The 25,622-nt window shown below is 38.9% G+C and overlaps 1 protein-coding gene across 1 annotated transcript; it reads left to right on the forward strand.

Moving 5' to 3' along the window:
• Positions 1–1,407: 1,407 nt before the first annotated feature.
• LOC109433397 (uncharacterized) lies at positions 1,408–25,606 on the forward strand. Its single transcript, XM_062859524.1, has one exon. The coding sequence runs from the start codon at positions 2,838–2,840 to the stop codon at positions 5,145–5,147; it is 2,310 nt and encodes a 769-aa protein (XP_062715508.1). The 5' UTR covers positions 1,408–2,837; the 3' UTR covers positions 5,148–25,606.
• The last annotated feature ends 16 nt before the right edge of the window (positions 25,607–25,622 follow it).

Here is a 25,622-nt window from a genome sequence, read left to right on the forward strand (position 1 = left end):
AAAAGGACCCCGTCATATATGATGGAAATTTTTGTGCGATCTTAAAATTACATTGCAGATATCTGTTAGAAAATAGAAAGAAAAATTGAAATCCGAGTGAGAATTGAACTTAGATCCTTGGGGTGTAGCACGCCCGAGCTCTTTCGGCTATCTCAGCTTGTTGAAGAGCAGACAGTCAAAGTTAAACCGCTTCTACCATAATGCACGCATTCCCGACATGCTCCGGCTGCTGCAGAGAGTACTGAGAGAAACAACGGCGAAACCTCCAGAGCTGCGAGCAGCCGTTCGTTTAGCTGATGGCGGAGAGTGGCTGGCATGATTTATAGCAGATGCATGTAAATTTAAAGCGAATATGCTTTAAAATCTGTAAACAAACCGTCTAACCAGCAGCGGGCTGCTCGGTTGACGTTGAATGTTGATGATTTATATTTTTCTGCCGCAAGTTTCAGTTGATCTTCAATTTACGTGCTGCTTAACTTTCATATTTTTTTGCTGTGTAAATGGAGGTTTAGATGTACATGCCTATTATCTATTGATTGAGTCATTATTTAAGGGGCTACATACCTCGCGGGGGAAAAATATCGATCTTTTTTGTACCGAATAATCTGAAAGTATACTAGCAAAGACAATACACATTCCAAATTTCATAGTGACTGGAACTAAAGTTACAGTCCATTGTAGTGCGGGAGGGTGAAACAATTTCATCTGTTGCAGTGTTTTCAATTCTCATTTTTTTAGGTTGGCAAAGCAAAAGATCGAAAAGTGAAGAGTAGTTTTCTGAATTATTATGAAGATATGTTTTGTTAAAAAGTCAAAAAGTTTTGGGGAGTCAAAGTTTAGACGTTTCTATAGACATGCTCACTTTTCTGTGATCCGTCTCCGAGAGGAATATAACCAAAGAGGCCACTGTGCTTGAAATTGAAACGGTTACCCTATTTTACTGGGGTGCATATAAAAAAAAATTCAAATTCTATTACAATATTAATCTACAAAAAAACTTTACTGCTTATTTTGTTTTCATTTTTTCAGTGGGCTTCGTGGCCGAGCGGTTAGCGGCGTCAGTCGTTTAGGTGTCTCGTAAGCCTTGGAGTGCGGGTTCGATTCCCGTTCCAGTCGGGGAAAACTTTTCGTCAAACGAAAAATTCTCCACTGGGCCACTGGGTGTTATATGTGTTGTCCGTTGTCAAATGTTAGTATTGTTCAGTCTGTAGAGGTCGCAAGGTCGAAGACGGTGTAATTGTCTTAGCATCCAAACCCATTTTAACAACTAAACACGGGATGACATGGCTTTTTCTAAGCTGGATAAACAATGTTTTCCAGACAAATCAAAACCACCAGTTTTTAAACTGGTATGCAGTGCACAAGTTTTTGAAATTTAATTTCAGTCCATTCTCCAGATCCGCTTCACTTACTATTGAATGTGTTAATTTTGCACTGAACCTTGACATGCAGTTCATAATTGCAAAATAAAGCATATAATCAACACAACACAAGCCAATAACTCTACGGAAGCTTATCACATTGAAACCATCTGAAATGTTTCTCTCTCTTCAACCTTTTCATTGCAGATTTGACCAACGCGCGAAGGAATCCGGCCTCCAGCGGAAACGTGAACTTGAACTTCGGCACCAGCAAAACTAGACGGACTAACTCAAACTTCACACATGATCCGCCAGATCCAGCCAGTCTTTAGTGTGCGGCATAAAAATACAGAAAGCAAAAAAAACGAACACTAAAAAATCGAAACAAGTTATCCATTCTGCATCGCTGAAGAAAACTTTAATTGAAGCAATCGACTGCGGGGCGGCGGCGGACGAACGAACGAACGAGAACCAGGGGAAAATATAAACAATTTTAAGGCGCTCGACGTGCATGTGAAATTTACGTCAATCGTCGGCATACAGAAAGTTTGCCGGTGCGAAAAGCGCGTCCACAGTCAGCGATTTGCAATCCAAAACAACACTGACTGACTGACTCGCCGAACCGCCGAACGACCCGAGTCTTTGGCCTCACCAAGCCAGCGTGCTGCACCAATACAAACACACCGATCAGTTGACTTGTAGGCGCACGCAAGCCGGCACTGGTATTATCGGGGATTCAGAACGTGTGTAGCAGAACCCGAGCGGGCGGCAAAAGAATAGGAGAAAATCCGAGCACGTCTTCGGCGCTCGGTAAAATCACTCGTGTCTTCACACAAAGCCGCAGCAGCACGCGGAAGAACGATACGACGACGGTCGTCTGTGAAAATTCGCCAACATCCAGAGGACGCAGTCAGTTAGTCGGTGGTTGGCAAGCTATCGGTGCTGATTCATTGTTTCATTCATCAGAAGGCTGCCGCGCGACGAGCAAGTGTTTTCTCGAAAGCAGTGCTTGGGGGATAGAGATTTGTAAATCCCTGTGTGAAACGATTTTATATGCTGTATGATAAACGTGAAATGACAGAAGAATAAGATGATCGAGAAAACAGTGTCGTGGGAAAATATCCGGTGGACGCGTGCGATCAGTTCTTAGTGATTTCGAAGCGGATGCGTGTTTGTCATTGGATATAGCGACGGAATCAATGAAGAAGCACATCCACAAAGTGCGGTCATATCATAAATTAGCCAGTGGATTTCAGTGTCAAGCGAATGTGTCTCAGAGTGACAGAGCTGAAGAAGCGACAATGAAACTTCGGTGCCAATTGCATTAGCCACACCGCATCACCACGAGGTGCCATGAGGTGTGACAGTTGAAGCGAAGACAAGCGAAGAAGCGAAACTTTCAGTTCATATGAAATTGTGCACACAAAAAATGACGAAACCCAACCAAGCGACCAAAAGTGAAACTAGCGTAGCACAATGTTAGCCGTAGACTGCCTGGTCGGTGGATTATTGCTTTGCTCGATCGGTGTGAATATCCTAGCGTTGGGCGCTTTCTGGGTCACCCCTAGTTTGCGAACGACTGCGAATCGGTTCGTGATTAACTTGCTGATTGTGAACTTGGTATGTTGTATAATTTTGGGCCCATCGTTGCTGCTGAATGCATTTACATCGAAAACGACGGCATCGACGGCACAGCCGTCAACGGTCGTGGTGCTGGCCGCAACCACCGTGTCAACCTCGACGACAAACGCTACGGCGGCAACGACCTCCGGAAACACTGGACTTCCATACGCGACCGTAGTGAATGCCACCGCCAGTGACGGTAGTAGTGTAAATAATCAAACTGATAGGATAGTTAAATGCTTGAACGCCACCACAACTACAACCACCATCGAATGTGATACTATATTGATAAGAAGCGGTGTAAATATCGAAGATGTGCTGCACGTGAAAACTGTCCGTGATGATGTAATCGATCTGAAACTGACGCTAACCAAGATAAGATGTTGGGGGCTCGACTTGGCCGTGGCTCTCGGTGCTCTCTCGGTACTGCTGGTAGTCGGTGATACATGGTGTGCCATTACCGATCCCCTGCGGTACCATTCTAGGATTTCCGAGCTCAAGGCTTGGGCATTTATCGCAACGACTTGGCTGCTGGGGATAGCCTTCGGAATTGCTTCCGGATTTCGTGGTGATCAGAAAAACATTACACTGTTTAACAACCGGATAACAAGTTCTGAAGCAGCGGCAGCGCTCGAATCTAGTCATTTAAATAATAAAAACCTAACGGCCGTCCACCACGATAATGGCCTCATAAATCATCTCAACATTTCCGAGGATTTGTACAACACCATTTTCTCCTACACGTACTTTGTGATTGTGATTCTGTTGCCGTTTGCACTGGTATGTGGCATGTATTGGAGGATATTTTCGGAAGCTCGCGAGAGCGGTCAGCGGATGCGGCAAAATGGGTCCTCTCCGCTGCTACAGAGTGCACTGAATCTGGCAGCCGTGTCGGCACAGAAGCAGGCAGAAAAACAAGCCGAGCAGCTGCGCCAGCAATCGGACCGAGACGGGTGCGACGGGCTGACTATGAAAATCGATAAGCAGATTCATTATGAAGATGAAACCATCACTGTAAATAGTATTCAACAAAATAGTAGTATTAAACCCAAGGATGTCTGCCTGAAGCCTTTGTTGTCACCGACGCCGACACCCACTCACCAGTGCAAGGAAATTTCGGAAGAAAAACCGGCCATAGTACAAATAGCAAACAGTGCCACCGCAGTGGAGCTACTGTCCGCACCAATTAGCAGACCAAAGCCATCAATGAAACAAGACCGGAATCACAACATCATGCTAACGCCCCCGACAGAACCACAAGGCAAAATTCGACGCAACCACAGTGCTGGTCGACTGGTCAGCTTCAGTGAACAAAACCAGGAAATTCGTCCTGGTTTGCGGCAGGTTCACTCAACTCCGAACTTTCAAAAACTCGCATCACAGGAGTTTGACCACATCGGTAATCATCACATTCTCTCCCTGCCCGCCGTACACGTGCCTCCCAAGGCGCTCAGCTACATGACTTCGATTCGACATCGACTCTCAAATGCATCTTCCTTGTTCAAATACCGCGAAGAATCACGTGCAGCTCGAATCAGCATTCTGGTGATAATTATGTTTCTGGTATCGTATCTCCCGTACGGAGTGCTGGTACTGATGCAGGGCCATGTAGACTTGGTGTTGGTTTCCGACCAAGCCCTGCTGGCCATATTCACGGTGGTCATCGCGAACCTCAGCTCGCCATTCATCTTCGCGTACCGGAATAAACGAGTCCGCCGGGGCGTCAAGCGGTTGCTCGGGATTGACAAGAAAACCAACGAGCGGCTACAGAAGCTCACCAGCAGCAACACCCACTTCAACAACAACAACTACAACGCCAACATTAGCTTTCATCAGGCCACCCCCAACGGGACCGGCGCCGGAACCGGACCGGATGGAGCCGACTCCTTCGGCGGCCAGCACCACAAATCGCACAAGGTACGAATCGCCAGTCTGTCGCGGAGTAATAGTTCGTGCAAGTACCTTACCCCGAACCACGCGGCGGCCGTCGCCGTGGCCAACGGGTTCATCGTCGAGTTCGAGCGGTATCCGTCGGACGAGCTCAACAGCCTGTGCATCCAGAAGAAATCGATACTGAAACGAGTCTGTGATAGCTCCCGGAAGTGGGGCTGCAACTTTGCCACCAACTCCTGCACCAGCAACGACGAGCAGACGGAAGTGTAGCTGTAAGTTTGGGGTGGGGTGCGAGGGGTAGAATGAAGTGGGTTTTTTTTTCGGGCGCGGTTGAGAATCATGTCTCCGGCAAAGTTTGGCGGTGATATAAGTGGTGATGATAAGTAATCGGTATAAGAAAAAAGTTTCGACGAAAGTTTCAAGAATGAATCGTAATTGTTGCCTGATGCTGTTGACGCAAATATAATGAGCTCATAATTCATTAACATAATTAAAAATACATAATCAAACTTCAGCTTATTTGAAGGAAACTGATATATTTCCGGCAAATTGCAAGTTGAAATAAGCCTTGATAAGCTCTCTTTTGTTTGTCGAGTCTTGAATTGCTTATGCGTCCAGCTCAAACACCTTGGAACAATTTATTGAATAGCTTCAAGATGGGCTATTCAAAAAGGGGAAAATTCAGTAAATTCACATCTGGAGCAACATTTGGAAAGGGCATACAAGAATTGGTAAACAATGACTCAACACGTCGCTCCTGAGCCCCATCAGCTTCACACAAACTAAGACCGTTATCAGATAGAGCAAACTTCGATCTTTCGGATAACGGTGTTCATTTGCGTGGGTGGGCTGCTGTTAGACCCTACGGAGCGTTTCAGAAAAAGACACAAGACCTTTTCAAATGTTGCTCCAGACATGTGAAATGTACTCGAGTTTTAATAGATTGAAGAATTTCTATTTTGGGTCCATATTTTTCAACCTTATTTACTCTAGATTCATGGTTTTGACATTGATGGGCGAAGCCTAGTTGTTTGATTATCAATTTTGGATTTCTATTGTCTCAAATTTCTGTTTCTCAGAAAATCCCATTTTTACTATCTAGAATGCTATTGCAATAAGCAAGTACATAAGTGTATGCTCAACTTCAAAAACTAACATCTCTGGCTTTCAGTGATTTTCCAGGTTCTTCACAATTCTTCAAAAGCTGTGGAATATCGGGTATACTTTTGACTTTATCTAATTGCAGATATTAAAAAAAACACACACATTTGAAAAATTCATAAAACAATTCATAAGCAATTTGGCTGAAAAATCAACATATAAAAAAACAAGAAATTATTCTAGCAAACTTTCTGACAAAATTCTTCGTTGATTTCTATCAGAAAATTCATAAATCTATTAGAATTTCACCTACAAAACACGGGGAATCATAAACAAACTTTAATGATGATGATGAACCTGGGCGTGTTAGTGGAATACCTGTAAGTATAAAGGAAATCAGATTAAATACTGTTCTCTTTTAATTCCACCAAGAATTTGCATCCTTTGACAGATACGTAGTTTGACCTCAACTGTAAGGTCGTCTTTAATGTATTGTACTTGACTCGACTCAAACTTTTAATGATCTAGTCCAGCGTTTCTCAAACTATGGGTCGCGACCCACTGGTGGGTCGCGGGCTGATTTTTGGTGGGTCACGCGGTCTTTTTTAAATTATGCCGAATGTTATTGCTAGCCATTTTCTAATTTTCGAATACTCCCTTGGAAAATCCATTTCAAGAAGAGTTATTTCTAGAAATTCTAGAAAGTCTTGTGTGGAGTATATTGAATGTTGAAACTACTGTTCTTGAAACGATTCCGAAATTCTGAGTTTTCAATTGGAAGTTTTAAGCAAAGATAAACAGACTTTACACTCTGCTCGCTTCTTATCGAACACCGCTTTAATGGTTGATTCAAATATTCGGGAGTTGGTTAATTGACCACTCGCGTCGTTGGTATTGTTTTTGCTACTGTTTGACGTTTGCTCACTTCCGCCACCTAGTGGTGGTCCGGCTAAGTATAGTACGATTAGCATTAGCATTAGCGATTGCGTTTTCGTAACGATTTTTTAATGTAAAGTTGTTGCTTGCGTTAGCATTTTGTGGTTGACTTACACGCCAGTTTCAGCAGTAAAAATATCAAAATTTAGAAATACCAAAAACTAGCAAAAAAATACCGAACTTCGACAAGAAACCTTCTCTTCAACAAACTTCAGTAAAGTTAAACTTCTTTAAAATTCCGATGAAAGTCGATCATCTGAACTTAAACGGAACAACTGAAAAGTGATTCCAATAAAATTGGAAATAAAATAAGTGTGAATGAAGAATATTATTAAAAATTTCAAGAGGACTCATCTGACCATTTAGCAGTACTAGAATTCTAAAAACTATTTGATGTTCACCCACTCGCTGGGAATATCTGTAGTATTTTCAACCGAGATTTAATTTTAAAGTGCTGCAGAAACTTGAAATCCTATTTCAAATTTTTAAGACTAAGAGTTAACTGATGCTGCAAACTTGTTCATCTTAACCTTTCTTAGACTTTTGCAAAAAAAATACTATAAGAGCACTATAAATAGATTGAGAGCTACGTCACGTAAGTTTAAAAAAGACGCGGACACTGTCTTCAGCCAAAGGCTGCACAGACTGAATGAAACTTAACACTAGACAAGGGACACATGGAGCATGCACCAGTGGATACGGAGAAGAAACTATTCTCACGAAAAGTTTCATCGCCCGGAGCGGGAATCGAACCCTCACCCCACAGCATGGTGCGATTAGAAGCTTGGTGACTCTAACCGTACGGCTACGAGGCTCCACATCAAGTTTATCACAACCTATGGAAGTGATTAAATGCCTTCAAGTCCAAATTTGCAAAAAAAAAACTTATTTTATAAATTTTCGTGCTGGTGGGTCGCCAAATTCTTTAAAAATCAAAAGTGGGTCGCAAGCTGAAAAAGTTTGAGAACCCCTGATCTAGTCAATTATGTGCGAATGAAACTTTCGAAAATTCGTCACAAGAACCTTCAGGACAAAAACTCATCTAGAAGTTTTTTTTTTAATTCCTTATATTGTATACTAAGCTGTTTGCCAATATTATAAAAATTTCAATACAGAGCACTCCAGTGAATTCTACCATGAAAACCCCCTCGGAAATTCCATCAAAATTTCTATCAGAAATACCATAGAAAATGTGTCTAAAATGTTCTTCCGGGAATTTGGAAGAAGTTAGGTACTTGAGAAAAGACGTTACCAAGAATCTTTCAGTGAAGTCCAGTGGAAAGTGTTCAAAGAAAATTACAAGAATATTCAGATTAGCTCCGCCATAATACTTTCAAATTATTCCGCAATTTCGTCTTCCGGAATTTTCAAAAGTTTACCCCAGATGTTATTCATAATTACCAATTGATTTCTACAATTATAATTACTCTACAAGTTTGCTAATATTTTTGTAATCATCAAGTAATTCTGCCACAAATTCTTCTAAAATTGTACATATATTGTATATTTATAATTCAAGGAAAACCACGTGCATTGCACGCTGAGAATGTGGGATCACAATTTCACTTGCGAACAACTCGCCAAACGTGAGTTTTTTCTTATGAAGAGTCTAGAAGCCGTGGGTTCCGAGTTGATGTAACCAGAACAAAAAATTCCTTTAAATTACTTAAAATTCAAAGAAATGTAGCATGACTACGTAAGAGATTGGGTTGTGAGCATTTCAATAAAAATCCAAATAAAACATCTGAGGAAAGCTCGGGATTTCATATATTTAGATATATGACAAGGTGATCTCCATGATGTTCTACAACGATTTCCCTTGTCATTCCCTCAGAATTTAAGAGTTCTCCAGGTGATATTTTATTCCTCACTTATTTGCAACGTTCTTCCATGTATTCTCTTAGATCTCTGAAATGTTTAAAGTCTAAAATTTCGACCAAAGTAAAGTTTTTAAAAAAACTTTGATTCTTTTTTTAAATACTTTTGTACATCCTCAACAAAATTGATGAAATGGATGCCAGGAGATTCAATGAATAATATGTGTCCATAAAGCAGATGTAAACGCCATTCCAAGTTTTTGTTATAATAGTAGTTCAACATTCTGGACTCTTTACAATTTCGATGGTGAAAAAATGTTTATAACGATTATAAATCTCTAGATTATTGAGAGAATGAGAAAACCTGTACGTACAGGTCTAACATCCAAATCTCTAGAAATAGAAGGAAAGGATGACATCTACTCAATGAGAGGCGGAGCGACTAACCGACGTCCTCATATACATATATCAAAGGAGTGGTCTAGGGTAGAAATCTGTTTCGTCATATGCGCCAATGTTCGTCATATCAGACGAAAAATATTCAATATTCGCGGATAATTCAATACCTAGAGGCATAAAGAAGTAGATTATCGATGACACCTAACGTTCCAATGCTATTGAGTATTTTTTCTACATTTATCGTTTAAATTTCACAACACTTACGAGGTAATGCTCTTCCTTTGTTACAAAGGGAACCACACCAAGTTAGATTTTCCGAACAAACAATTACAGTTGTTTTATACTTTTTGAGTAAACCACAGTGTAATGATATAGATATGACGGAAATTGAATTTATATTGTGAACAAAACGAGCATGGCGTAGACGCAAACGGCCGTCAAGGGATGTATCCAATCTCATTTTTTTTTAAAGATTACATCGTTTTAAAATTAATTGATCAGTCAGTAATCTGGAATCGAATTGGTTATGAAGTATAAAGCATAGTACGAGAAAAAGATTGATCACTATTATATTCCAGTGCTTTATATGATGGGAATCTAGGATTCACCGTGATTGAAAAACAGGTGTGATTTTTTAGCCTCTCTTTTGCACTGTTTTTCCGTATGATAAATATTTATATATTATATATATATATATAACATATGTGAAATAAGAGCATCTGCAAATACTTGCGTGTGTCCTTCTGTCGAGAGTAACTTTACCTACGGCCGGATTTAGAGGAGGAGTCCATGTCCTCGGACCCCCACAAAGTTTCTCTTCACCACTAAAAATGTGAAACAAGGTAAAACTAGTACAAGACACATCTTTTGGTTCGAATGTTAAAATAAGGACTTCAGATACTATACTGCAACCTGGCAAGGTTCTTGTAATATGATTGGTTTTCTATTGGAAATACTAGTCTAGCTTCTTATAATCTTTCAATTTTTTCTCTTACATTTGTCATAGTTTTTTTTTTTTTGGAAATTGAGTAAGAATATGAAAACGAACATTTTAATAAATACTTAACATGGGAAACCCCCCACCCCCCAAATTATTTCAAGAGTTTCTTAAATTTCTGCCAGAAAAAGTACCGCAAAATGTACATATCTTCAAACAATTTCGCCCGAAATTCATGTCAAAATTTTTTGGTAAAGTTCTCAGAAATAGCCCAAACAGTGTTGCAGGTTTCCTGATTTTTACTTTGCATCTTTGTTCGCATTTGAATCCACTCTGCAGCTAACGGTTATCGCTTTTATTTATTTTCTTGCTTGTCAGCGACGGTAGCAAACTCCAGCGAGCCACACTCGCAAATTGTTCATTCGTTCAGATTTGTTCTTTCCATTCGCATCGCTAGTGATGGCCAGGCTTGATCATTCTCTTCAAAATCAAAAGAATTTTACAACATTCTCTAGAGCGGTGTTTTGCTTCTGCCTCATCGCGAGGGAGCGAATGAACCTCAAACAGAGAGACAATAAAAATTGAGCGAAGCAGAGGCGAACGAGAATAAAGCCGATGATGCCTCGAGAGTCTTTCTTTGTATGGGAGTGGAACTCGCAAGAGCTTTTGAGTGTGAGTGGACGTGAGAAACACATGAAGCTTGTTGGTCAAACTCCTCGTTACGCGAAAAGCTCGGTGCTGTTGAGGATTTGCATTGTGATTTCTTAGTTTCATTTTTTCTCCTCAGAAATTCGCCAAAACCGCTTCCTCATTTTCTCGCGAGAGAGTTTCTGTCAAGCCTGGTGATGGATCGACGATGCGATTCGTGAGTGACTTTTATTTTTTTGTTGATCTAGCTTTTCAATCCAATCAACAATCCACTTTAAAAAGCATACATTAAAAGCAAAAATGCTGAGCTAATTATAATTACAAATGCTTCGATCGAAACGGAACTCTTCGGTGCTCTTTCTATGTTCATTCGCCATTCACTCATTTGCATCCGAACCGAACTAACGAACGAACAGCAACGAATAACAAAACCAAGCGAATGCCGCATCGCATCGTACTAACGATGGGGTTGCGTGGTTCGTTCAAAGCAACCCGTTCGCGCATCTTTGTCGATCGCTTTAGCAGAGAGGGGTGAATATGAGTGGAATGAGGCGAATATACGGACCCTTGGTAGAGTTATACCTTTTTATGCTAAAATTCCAATAGAAAATGTTTATTGGGCCGTAAAGGATTCAGCAAGAAATTCCTCTTGGAGGTTTCACGGAAACGATCCCAAAAATTACACTGTATTTTTTCTGAAATTACTGATATACATTTTCTTGAAATTTCTCTAGAGACTCTATCACGACTTTCGACTAAATCTATGGATTCCATGGGCATCGTTTTCACACCTAAATCTCGATTATTCGATATAAATGAATAGTGATAGTACAAACTTTTTGTCTAGCTACACTAATTGATTGTCCTAGACTTAATTACCTCCAAAAGAATACTGAAACTTAGTCGTAAAAATGATGAAAGTTTTTCTAGCAAGAACTCCCTAACAAACATTGTGCTCCCGGGCTCCCATATTTGCAAATCTGGGCCTTGTCAATACCTAGTAATTGCGGTAGTAATCATGAGAATTTGATTAGAGATCTCAATATGAAATTCAGGATAACGCAGATTAATGACCCTTCAAAATTTGGTTAATTTCGAAGTTAATTTGGTTAATAAGAAAGTTCTTAGAGTTGCATCGTGTTTTTATATTTTTCTGATCAATCGTAAAGAAAAATCTTGATGAGTGTATCTGATTCCCGTAAGTCAATTTAAGCTTGAAAACGTCCAACCAGATCATCTTACAAGTTGTAATGATTGCCATCGCACGAATAAATCTAACCAGAGACGTGACAACAACCAACTCAACGCATTCCTGCTTGAAGTCCTAGGCATAACGATCGCCATGTGCATTCGAACGCATAGCCCTGAGCGTCGCGCAGTCCGATAGTCAGTGACAGTCAGGAATAATAGAACATTCTCGGTAAAAACTAACCACCGCAAAATGCCAATGCACACCAGCCAGCGGATCAGCGTTCTAGAACTCTATCTAGTGAAGCATTCTTAGAAAACCAGATTTTCAACATTCGAACCATCCAACCAAGTCCGCGCCGCGCACGGCTACGCTGATGATGATGACGCTGCCGCTGCTGTTAGCTGCTGGTCACCACAACACAATCACCGTCATCTGAAGCAAGAATTCTGCACACAAAGCGTCGTTGCGTCGCATCGTTGGTTGGTTGTCATTATCATGCGTCACGGTGCGTTTGTTGTTTGATGGCGGCGGCGGCGGCGGTCCCGCTAAGAACGACGATGTCTCCGGTAGCCACATCAACATCCACATGATGATGATGCTTCTATTTTTACTCCCGGCGGCGGGCGCACACCGCCACCGCCACCGTGTAGGTAGGTCGGTCGCCGGACAAATGTATGCTAAATCTGCGTCGTCGTCGTCGTTCTAGGTGAAAAACGCCGCACTTCTTCGACGATGACTTGACTGTTTGCTGAATGCAGCAGCCGCCACCGCAATCAACAAGCCACCGCCAGTGTATCAGGTAGATCACATCACTTGTGACTACGCGGCTTTGCGCCGCGGCACTTGGCATATGGCATGCACTCTGTTTCTTTTTTTGTCGCCTGGTCGTCTATTTGCGCCATTAGCATAACCGGTCACCGCCGTTTTGTCGTGCGGGCAGAATTGGAGTACAAACGGTTGGTTGTCTATAAAGACAATAAGGTACGAGAGCGCCAGCGTGGTACGACACAGGTGAAGTCGATCTGATACGCACGTGCCCTACCGAGCACGTACTGTCGGCGTGCGAAGGAGCTTCACAGTTCCACATATACCTACCTGCCTGATATTGGAGCAAATGAAATTGTGTTATCACTCGTCGAAGTCCGATCCGCATTCTGCTGCTTCCCCCGGACTAATCTCGTGTGTAAACTATTTATTTATTTATTTATGGAACACTACGCTGTGAGATCATTGTGTCCATTGAGATAAGGTTCAATTTAGTTCAACTCCTACGATGAATCAACTATTTTTAATCTGGGAAGATACACATATGTATTTGAGAACAAAGAACGAGCGCGAGATGAGATCGTGAATCGTACTTCCGTTTTCCTGTGGGGCCTAGCCATTTGTTTCTCACGCCGCCCCGAGAAGTACGATTAGCTTGAAAATTTATCATCATGTTTTTGGAAGAAGTGTGGACAAATTATCTACGTACAGTTTGAACCGGTTTTCATAGAACCATGACCACACTGTTTTGTTATAAAGCATGGATTACAGAATCACTCTGAAATTCTAGAGTAGCAATCTACTTCGTCATATGCGCTAATTCCCGTCATATCAGACGGAAAATAGCCAATAATTACAACTTACCTTTTTCCAATCGCTCTTCAAATGGAAAAAGATGTAGACTATCAACTCCACTTATTAGTTGAAAATTTCCTCATTTTGCCAACGACGAAGGCAACCACACCAAAGCAGCAGCTAGCCGAATTGTTCCTCATCACTGTACAATTTTGACTTCGCCAGATTCACTTGTTGGGCCCATCTACAATTCAAGTTCCACAAAAGCTCAGTGGCACCGCAAAGTTGGATTTCACTGCTGCAGAATGTAGCAAAACATGTTCAATAATTCAAATGAATTGTTTTTTTCCGTCGGTCAAATGTAAACAACAAGTTGCCTTCGTCTAGGGAAGATGTAAACAAACGTGTGCGTGGATTTTCTGTAGACGAAACGTCGTATTTCACAACCACAAATAAAGGTTTCAGCGTTGCACTGTGATCAGGTGGGAAAAATAATTATTAAAATATTTTGCTCGTCATTCTAAAGCTACATCCATCTGAATTTAAAAGCTTTCTGCTCAAAAGTACTTTGAACACAGGATTTGACTTGGATTACGTAGAATTTGGCCGACTCTTCGAATAAACACTGTCAGATCATATTTTTGGGTTATCCTATGTACCATAGTGTCACGTAGGTGTGTCGGGAATTGAATTCAGGTTGTGCCCGATATAGACGTGGACTAGACGGGAACAGAAATCGAGGGACAATTATTCAATCATATTATTTAGGGGAAATTATAGTTCTTTCACAATATTTTGTACAACATGAGATGTAAGCTAATTTATTAATTAAAAGTTGATATCAAATTGACCATGAGCAATAAGGCGAGGTGAAAGGATAAACTCGTTCATTATTGCTCAGTGGTTAGTTAGACGGGAATTAGCTAAAACCCCTACATGTTGCGGTTGAAACAGGAACAATTAAGACGAAGTCTAGAATGAAAACTGGAAAAGTTCTGATGAACATTCCAAGAAGGTAAAATTGAACTTTGGCCCCGCAAAGCGGTAAACGCGATTGAGTCCCAAATAAATGAACTAGATAAAAAAAAAACATTCCAAGAAGATTTTCGATTGGATTCCTACGAGTTTCTAGATGAGACACTGGAGGTGTTTCTGGAGGATTTTCAGGTTGAATTTCGGGAGAAATTCCCAGGAGGACATACAAAAAGATTCTCTGCATGAATCCTTGGAGTAGTACCAATAGGCATTTGAAGGACTTCTAGGAGAGCTCCCTGAAGGAATCCCAAGCTACAATACGTATTTCTATCCTAACTTAAATTGATTTTATTGTCTTTCCGAGGCTCTCTTCGTGATCATTTGGCTTAAAAAAGTTACTATGTCGTCTTAAGGCGAAAAATTCCTGAAACAATTTCTGAAGAAACCCCCGAAAAAAAAATCTAGAGAAACTTCTAAATCCCTAGGCTAGACTTTCCTAGGGATACTCAAAGAAAAAATTCCTAGTTTTTGGAGCAAATCCTAGATCCTGTGAAAGCCTGTGGATGATTTTTTGATCGAATTTTGGAAAAAAATATGGAAAAATCATGAATTCTTGAAGGAACTTTTGGAGAAATACTCGAAGAATTTTCGAAGTCCCTGTAGAAGTCCCTGAAATAGAACTTAGAGGATTACGATAGAAAATTCCGAACGGAATCTTTGGATAAATTTCCTCAATTCCTGGAGAATCCTAGGCAACAATTAGATTGCCAATTAGCTTTAATGAGGTTCTGAGAGCAATGTTTTTTTTATTTCATTGCTGTTCCAAAAACCTCTTAAAATCTATTTGACTTCAAATCATATTCCACAAGAGATCGCTGATTCTTGGAGCAATTCCTAGGGAATTCCTGTGAAAGCATCTGAAGGGTTTCTTTAAAAAAATGTGTGAAGAATTAGCTTTAAGTCTGGAAAAAAATCAAAACTTTGAATCACTAAAGGCACTTTTGGAGGAATTCCCGTTTTATTTGGGAAAAATGCTAAGAGAACTTTTTAAAAGGAAACCCTGTTGAAGTCCTTGGACAAGAACCTACAGGCTTTCGAAGGAAATTAAAGGAAATTTTTGATAAATTCTTAAATAAACCCCTGAAAAACTTCCTGCAGAAATTCTTGGAGGAATCTCAAGCAACAATTTGCGTGCCAATTGGCTTTGATGAGGTTCTGAAAGCCCTCATAAAACCTTGATGATTTTATATTGTTTTCGTTATTGCTCCAAAAACCTATTAAATGCTATTTTATTTTATAACAGTACTTTGAGACGCTGTTAGAATTATTGTAGCAATCCCTGGAGGATTCCATTGAGGAGTTTCTGATACAATTCCTAAAGGAACCCCCAAAAGAAACTCTACATGTATCTCTGAAGCCCTACAGGCATCCCTAGGGATACTTCAAGAAGGAATCCCTGGTTCCTGGAGCAAATCCTAGATGACTTCCTTGAGAATTCTCTGGAGGATTTTCTGAGCAAACTCTGAGAAAAAATGATGGAACTTGTGGAGGAATTCAAGGAAATTTGGGAATATCAAGAGGACACACAAAAGGCATCTCTACATGAATCCTATCCAAAAAAGTTCCTACAGGCATTCGAAGGAAAATTCCTGAAGGAATCTTCCGAAGTTTTCAGTGAACCCCTGGATGACTTCCTGGACGAATAGCCGAAGAATTCCACGCAACAATTCGAGTTACAATTAGTTTTAAGAAGGTTTTGAGAACTCTCATAAAACCTAAATGAATTTAGTTTGGTTTCATGGTTGTTCCAAGATCCTCTTCAAACGTGTTTTACTTAAAATAACACTTTGGAGTATTGGTGGAATTCAAGGAGTAATTCGTGGCAGTTTTCTATGAGGAATTCCTGAAAAAAAAACGAAAGAAACTCTAGAAGAATCTCTGTGGACCCCAACAGGCATTCCTATGGAAACTAAACAAAGTATCTCTGATTCCTTCAGACCGATTTGTTTGAGTGATTCATGAAGAATTTTCTGGGGATTTTTTTTAAACAAAATTCACTTAAATACACTCAAATAGCACCTCTGGAGGAATCTTTGAAAGTTTACAGGTATTTCTAGAAAACATCCAGAAGGAGCATAAAGGATCTGAAGGATAAAACCTTGAAGGATTTTCTGTAGAAGCTCCTGCAGGAACTTCAGAAATGTTGGGTAGAATGTTCACTTCCACGCCAAGGATCTGGGATCGAATCCCACTCCAACTAACTCACAATATGTGAGTTCTTCCTCTTAAAGGGAAGTAATGCCGAACGTCCCGAGATGAACTAGTCAGGAGTTATTGAAAGAATTTCCGAGCCCCACAATTCTTGAGTAAGCCCCTAGATAACTTCCTGAACAAGAAGCCCTGGAGGAATACCCAAAGAGAAACAGTTTAGTTCCAGTTAGTTTCAAGGAGGTTCTGAGAACCGTCATGAAACTTACGTAAATTCATGATTGTTCCAACGACCTCTTTCAATCGATTTAAGTTAAAACTGTATCCATGATGAGTGGAACTCCAAATAAAGCAATATCTGTAGGACCTTTTTTATGAGGAAGTACACCCAAATACACCCAAATACAACATCTGGAGGTATCACTGAAATCCTGCATGCATTTTTTAGGAAATTATAAAAAAGAGAGATCCTTGAGAAGCTGCTACAGTTCATTTTTGAAGTTGGAATTGGTGAACTTGCTGAGAAAACTCGAGAAGAAAATTTGGAAAACATCAAGAAATCACTGAAGAAATCCTATCTAGAACTCCTGGAGGACTCCTAGTTTGACATTATGTTTTGAAGAGTTCCTGATGGGAATCTTATGGGAATACCTGAAGTATCCTGGAGGATCCCTTAGAGCCTTCCCTGGAAGGCCTAGAGCAAGTTTTACAGGGAATCCTAAAGCAGAACCTGCGGGGAAAACAGAATCAATATGTAGAACAATTCCTGCAGAAATCCTAGGAGAAACGCCTTGAGGACTTTTGTACGAATATCGAAATCCATGATGATTCATGAGTTATCTGTGGAAGTTTCTGTAGGAGTTTTCCGGACAAGTTTTATATATTTTTTGGAAGAATCCTTTCATGAGTTCATGTGGGCATTCCTCGCAATTTTTTTTAGATTCACTGAGAAATCTCTCAAAGATCTCCTAGACAAGCCCATAGAGCAATCTCAGGAAATATTACTTGACAAATTATCAGGGAAATTTCTGTATGATCTTGCGGAATCTTAGTCCTGTGATGAACTCTTTAACCCTCTTGAAACCCTATTAACGTCCCCTGAAAACCCCATGTTACTCAAAAAGTCCTCTGACACCATAATATGTAAAATTCCATGAGCTCCACCTGAAATCTTTTGAAACTCCTTTGAAGTCATCATGAAACACCTTGAAACCTTGAAATTACCTAAAGTCTTCTTTAACCCTTTCAACTCATTTAGAAAGAATACTTGAGATAGTTTTTTTTTTTTGAAATCCTAGCTTCTTTATGATTATGTTCTAACAGGCTACTGTTTTCAATAAAAATACTATTATTAAAAACACTATTACTGTCAATTCGACTATATTGTATGGTTAATTCAACGTCACATTTCTACTTTCCTATGTCGGATGGCAGGTTACACTGTTGGCTTCACAGTCAACCCGAGCTGTTCATTGATTTTAGAATCAATTAGACTAGGGGTCATTTAAAAATGTCGCCCACCGTTTTGGAGGGAGGCCTTCAGAAATATATTGACCATGTCATGCATTCAGCATACAAAAAAGCGCGACACAAAGAAGAAATAAAAACTTCTGCAATTTCTTAATTTTTTCAAAATTTTTGGAATTTCTAAAATTTAATTTAAAATTCAAATTTTATGAGTGTCTGAAATTTTTAAAATATGTAAAATAAATACTAACATTTCAAAAATTTGACGGATTTTTTTAAATTTCTGCACCTTCCAAAATTTTCAAAATTTCTAAAAATTCTAGAAGTTTTAAAACTTCTAAAAATTCTAAAAATTATAAAAATTCTCAAATTTCTTAAGGTGAATATATAACGAATCCACACTTCGAATTTTCAAAAGCACAAATCTATGGTCACCACCAGTGGGGCATCAATCGATCAACTTTTCAGCGCAATCCGTACTTTGGTTAATCAGATTTGTGGTCTTGAAAATTCGAGGTGTGGCTTCGTTATATATTCACCTTAAATTTCTGAAGTTTGTAAAAAATTTAAAATTCCTAAAACTTATCAAATACCTATTTAAAATTTCTTAAATTTCTGGAATTTTCCAATATTTTTGAAATTTTTAAAGTTTTTGAAATTTCTAAAGTTTTTGAAATTTCTGACTTTTCTGAAATTCCTCGAAAATATGGCGTTACTTGATTCGTCCCAAAGGTCCATAACCTTTCGCCCATTGTTGCACTCCGACCTATTTTCCATGATTACCAGCACAATACCACAGCGATTCCTCGTACTTCATCCTGCCAGCACTATCACCATCCATTGTCAATTATCTCGTTGACAGCATCGACTGCAGCACAGTCCCACGCAAAAGGCCATTATTCATCCTGCAAAGAAAGGATGTGATGTGAGCGCACCACTGCACTATTCCATTACATATTGTCACCTACGAACCGGATTCATCCCACTCCTCCATAACTTATGGAAAAGAAAAAAAAAATGATTCGGAGTGAGAGGCTCAACCCGAGCCTCCCCGGGGAACCGATAACAAATTGCATTATTTCCATCTGAAATCCCTCCGATGGTGGTGCGGGTGCTGGTGCGTGAACCGAGAGCCCCGATTCACTCGGGGTCAAGAGGTGACCTGTGAGTGTGAACTCCTTCCAACCCGTTTGCAAGTCATAGGGGGGGGGGATGAAACTGTTCCCATTTGTTGCCATGCTTGCGGTTCTTGATGGCCGCCAGGCTATGTGACGGACGACGACAGCGCTTGTCCTCGGTCTTTCTTTCTTAGTTACTCGAGCGCTGCCGCCACCGACCGGCAAACAGTAATCAAGAAAATGGGTGACTTTGGAACAGTGCCTAATGAGTGCGCTCGAATCGCGTCGAGTCGAGTCGAGCCGATGTCTGGGTTATTTACATAAAACAGACATCTGTACTAGAAATGGGGGAGGGCGGATATGTACTTGAGGAGTGCACTGGAGGGGACTGGAGCACTGACTCATTTGCAACCTGGTTTCCAATGCCTTCCAATGCAATGGCCTTCGTCGCTACTGGGGCAAACACGATGAGATAATAAAGAACCAGCATTGCGATGGAGGTGGTGGTATGTCGCATTTCCGAAATGTTACGGTCGCCATGTAAATTCAGAGTTTTTCAGAATCATTCACATAAAAAAGATTACCATAACAGCAATAGCAACGTGCAAACAAGCCTTATGAAAAGCTTTGGCAGAATTTATGGTTCATTGCAGTTTTTGGAATGTTTTAGTAAAGGTTCCCATTTTTTTTTCCTTTTTTTTAACTTTACTTCTGGATAATTCGTGGATTTCTAGCAGAAATTTCACAGTAATTTCCAGATGAAACTATTGGGATATGTCAAGCAAAAAACCTACCTACAACTCGTGACCAAATGACTAGTATTTGTTTTGTATACCTTTCTAGGATGACGTCTGAGATTTCCGAGTTTTAAGAACAAAAACTCTCAAAATATTTTTATTTTTATTTTTGCGTTATGATGAGATTTTTTAAAATAGTTTCAATTGTGTTCCCTCCGAAATTCCTAAAAAGGATCACTGCATCCATTGACTGCCATTTTACGCATAATTGTCCCATGTTACTTGGGATTCCCACATAACATGGGACAATTGGGTGTAGACAGGCAGTTGAGGGATTCGTAACTTTTTTCGAATTTGATTGAAACGAATGAATTGTTTGCAGTAATTCCAACATAATTTATCAGGAAAATTAAAAATAAAAATGCTAGAACATAGAAAAAATATGTTTGATTATTTTTCTACAGAAATCATGAAATACTTGCTGGCAAATTTTCGAGTCCAAGAAGGAAGTTCAAATGTAGATATCTTAAAATATTTCAGAAGAAATTCCGGGGAACCTCAGAACTTTCTTAGGAAGGATTTCTTAGAGCAACAAAAACCGTTTTTTTTATAATTTTCTCCGCAAGTAAAACATATTCATTGCTTTCATGGAGTGATTCGTAACTGGATTCGAATTGTGAGAGAAACGAAAAAAATGTTTAAAGTATTCCAACAAAATTTGGCAAAAATAAATTCAGAAAAAAATAATTGGAATTTGAAAATAAATGAAATTTTTCTTGAAATACTTGCTGACAAATCTTGGAGTTCAAGAAGGAAGTTTATAATGAAGGTATCTGAAGATACTTCTGGAGAGATTTCTTTGGTGAATCTCAGAATTTTCTTGGGAAAGCTTTCTTGAAGAACCAAAATCCGTTTTTTTTTTGCATTTTCTCCGCATGTAAAAATATTCACTGCTGCTTCCATGGAGGCATTCATAACCGGACACAAATTGTGAGTGAAATGATTGAATTATTTACAGTAATTTTAACAGAATATAGCAGGAAAACATTCCGAAAAAAAATCCAGAATTCATAAAAAAATATTTCTAATTTTTTTTATAGAAATCTTGAAATACTTACTGACGAATCTTGGAGTTCAAGAAGAAATCTTGTAATGTAGATATCTGGAGTTATTTCTGGAAGAGGTTTTAAAGAATTTCTTTGGGGAATCCAAAAAATTTCTCAGGAAGGCTTTCCAGGCCATAGCATCAAAATCTGATATTTTTGAATAATTTTCTCTGCATGAAAAAATGTTCACTGCTTTCGTGGTAGGAATCGTAGTTGCACTGTGGAATAAATGAACTATTTGTAGTGATTCCAACAGAATTTAACACGAAAAAAGTTCAAAAAAAAAATGCAAAAATTAAAATATTTTTTTTTAACTTGAAACATATAGAAGTCCGAGGAGGAAGTATTAAATTAAGATATCTGGAGATATTTCTGGTGGAATTCTGGAAGATTTTTTTCGGTGAATTCCAGAAATTTCTTAGGAAAGTTTTCTCAAAACAACAAAATCCATTTTTTTTTTTCAATTTGCTCTGCATGTAAAAAATATTCGCTGCTTTTGTTACTGAACTCGAAATTTAAGTGGAACATGAATGAATTTAGTAGAAAAGTATTCTTGAAAACATGCAAAAATTTAAAAAAAATAAAAAAAAATCACAAAAGTCCTGAAATACTTGCAGACGAATCTTTGGGTCAAAGAAGGAAGCTTTTAGTGTAGATATCTGAAGATATTTCTAGAGCAATTCAGGAAGAATTTCTTTAGGGAATCCCAGAAATTTCTTGAGAAAGTTTTCTCAAAGCAACAAATTCCGTGTTTTTTATAATGTTTTCCGCATGCATAAAAAATTACTGCTTTCATCGAGGGATTCGTAACTGAACTTGAATTTTGAATGAAACGAGTGAATAGTTTACAGTTATTCCAACAGAATTCAACAGAGAAATTTTTCGAAAAATGTCTAGAATTAAAAAAAAATATTTTAGAATATTTTGTACAGAAATCTCTTGAAATACTTACTGGCGAATCTTGGAGTCCAAGAAAGAAGCTTTTAGTGTAGATATCTGGAGGAATACAGGAAGAATTTCTTTAAGGAATCCCAGAAAAATATTGGGAAGGCTTTCTTAGAGCAACAAAATCCGATTTTTTATATTTCTTCCACATGGAAACAAGTTTATGGGTTCATAGAAGGAATCGTAACTGGACGTTTATTTTGCGTGGCTAGAATTAAAAAAAGTTCTCAACATTTTTAACAGGAGTCTCGAAATACTTGCTGATGAAACTTGGAGTCCAAGAAAGAAGCTTTTAATGCAGATAGCTGGAGATATTTGTGTAAGAATTTTCTAAAAACAATTTCAAAAATAAAAAGTGCAAGAATTAAAAAAAAAATTAAAGCAACAAATTCCGTTTTTTTATAATTTCTTCGTAAGTAAAAAGAATTCACTGCTTTTATGAAGGGATCAATTATGAACTCGAATTTTGAGTGGAACGAATGAATTGTTCACAGTAATTTTTAAAGAATTCGGCAGAAAAATATTCCAAAAAAAATGGTAGAAATTATAAAATATATATTTTTACAGAAGTCTTGAAATACTTGCTGAAGAATCTTGAAGTCCAAGAAGGAAGTTTTTAATCTAGATAAGTGGAGATTCTGGAATAATTTCTTTAAGGAATCCCAGAAAATTATGCTTTCTTAAAGCAACAAATTACGATTACTTTTTAAATTTTCTCCGAACGTAATAATTTAGTAATATTCACTGATTTCATGGAGGGATTTGTAACTAGACTCCAGTTTTGAATGGACCGAATGAACTGTTTACAGTCATTCCAACAGAGTTTGGCAGAAACAATTTTCGAAAAAAATGTCAAAATTTTAAAATATATTTTAGATTTTTTTACAAAAGTCTTGAAATACTTGCTGATGAATCTTGGAGTTCAAGAAAGAGGTTTTAATGTAGATATCTGGAGATATTTCCGGAGGAATTCTGGAAGAATTTCTTTGGAGAATTCCAGAAATTTCTTAGGAAAACTCTCTTGAAGCTACATAATCCGATTTTTATGTATTTTTTTTCGTATTTTGGACTACCACAAGTAGTCCAGAGATAAATTCCTGAAAAATGTAAATGGATCTTGTAATGATGACTAGATAAGATTCTTAATCTCCGAGTGTTGACGTAATACAAGTTCGATTGACCATTCTAAAGACTGCATCCAATGCGCAAATGAATTCGATATCATAAACAAACAACAAACACGAACAGGTTCAAACTGACTCCACCATTCCAGAGCCACGTTAACTGCGGCTCCCAAAAATGGTACCCACCCCAGTTTAAAGAGCGATTTAATGTCCCCACATTATCACCACGAGCTTGAAATTGGTCACAAAGAAGCCGACCATTCCTCGAAGCTTCTCGAAGATACCGGTCTTGACTTTCCAAAATCAGATTCGAACAAAAACACACAAGTCACAATGGAGGGAGGGCACCACCGCCATCATCGATTGTCATTGAACTTACCCTGAAGATAAACAAACACATTCAGTTGTACCGGCCGACCAAAGTACCGATTAAAAATCAATTACACCACCATCGCCGACACAAGCATGTGAACATCACGCCGAACCAAGTACGGGAGACATGATTCATACCACCACGAAAATAAGATCATTAATGTTCTCAAAATGGTGCTATAAAGTTGCTGAGCCAACTCCGTTGATAGATAGAAAGAGAAAGTGGCCAAATTGAAACGAATCATATTCAAGCGGAATAGGTACACTCAAAGAAGAAAAAAAGCCGCAAAACGAGAAAGGTCGATAAAACAAAAACTAACTACTAGATAATTCTTCTAAGGCCTCGAATGGAACAATAAATCGTTAGTATTAGAAATGAGAACTAAAATCTACACAAACTGCAGATGTCCTAGATACGCGCAAAAAAAAAACTGGGAAAGTTTGTAAAAAGATGAGTACTGTCTGTACGCTTCACGATCATCATTAGTTTTTCAATATGACTAGTTAGATGGTATCCACCATAAACACCTACAACTGAAACAGATGCTTTAATTTCTAGGAACCGTAGACAGGTATAGCTAAAAGCAGTTCATCGATCGGTAGGATTTCTTCTCAAAGAGACTTGATCGATAAGGCAATGGTGCTTCAAAGATGTATTTGCATTTAAGGTAAAACTTGCTGAGAGCAAATCTTGAAACAGAAGAAGAATCGAGAAGCGTAGGTATGTATTCGTGTGACGGATAGGATGTTTCAATTAAAAATTGATGTATTTATCTATCGGAGGAGAATTAATATTTACATGGTAAACCAACTCAAAACAAGAATGACTAGATTAATACTAAACGCAAAGCAGGGTGTCTAAATAAGTATTTTAGTTCATAAGGTACGGTTAAATCAATCCCATCACTGGCAGCAACACACTCCTAGCGTTTAAGACACATTATAGAGACCGGTAAGCCACACATAACCACCAACCAACCTGATCCGCTGATTGTCCCAACAGTGATCGGACGGTAAATAAGTATAACATATGGTTGATTCGGTGTCTAAACATTCACGAAAAACTCATCAACTGCAAATTCGGTAGGAAAAGAAGCAGAAGACAAATTGCAACAAAAAAAACGATATTGAATCACAATCATATTAGCAAAAGCAAACCAGAAGCCAAGTGTGAGAACAATATGCGATGGGGCAGTATACCCTAACGTTTGAAACGCAATACCAACAGAAGTAAACCCGCACAAGGTCGCAACACGGTCCTGGTTATGGCACTAGCACGCACATTCAATCGTGGTACGAATTCAGATCAACGGTATAAAAATTCTTGCGATCGCAACGCGGTCGAACACGGAATCGAATAAGGTGAACACACTGACTGTGCCAAGTGCAAAAACAATGTGCAACTCAAGAAACCGACAAATTGAAGAAAACGAGACACCAAATTAAAATACCGACGCAAGTTATCGGTTATCGTTAGCGATGTTGAATTTAACATTGAATGTACGTTTCGTTGCCAATGGATAATGTCGTTCACAAGGAAAAGCTTGCAAGTTCTGTCGCCAAATCAACTGTTGTCTTGATTTTGCTATTGTGATTGCTCAAAACAGATCTAACCAAAAAACAAACGTGCCAGTTTTTTCAGTTTTCTATCACCTGTATCAACACAATTACTATCAGTTAACGCAAAACAAAAACATGTCTCTCTTAATGCAAAATAGTCACAAATTCACTCGTTGTATATAGTGGTAATAGCATAGTGGACCCCTAACAAGTACATCACCAATCCTATTTAATTTATTCTCCCCCTAGAATGTAAGGCACTTTCAGTTCAAAACCAAAAAAAAACAACAGGAATTAAGAACATTGTCGAATTACAAAAACAAAAATCCCAATTGATTTACCAAACAACCCCTGTTTATCACTTTTTCACTTGACCAGGAGGGGACTAAAATGGGAAATCGAAACCAACTGAACGGGAAGAAGAAGAAACAAACTGAAAGCAGAACGTTGAGTAGTTTTATGCTCGCAAACTAATTATCTAAGAAAGAATGTGGAAAATAAAGAAATCCAACAAATTTGTCCAACCACTCCGGCGTGCCCACA

This window comes from Aedes albopictus, chromosome 3, assembly GCF_035046485.1.
Source record: "Aedes albopictus strain Foshan chromosome 3, AalbF5, whole genome shotgun sequence".
Taxonomy (NCBI): Eukaryota; Metazoa; Arthropoda; class Insecta; order Diptera; family Culicidae; genus Aedes; species Aedes albopictus.

Coding starts and splice junctions, on each gene's coding strand:
- LOC109433397 (XM_062859524.1), top strand. CDS start 2,838: ATGTTAGCCGTAGACTGCCTGGTCGGTGGATTATTGCTTTGCTCGATC.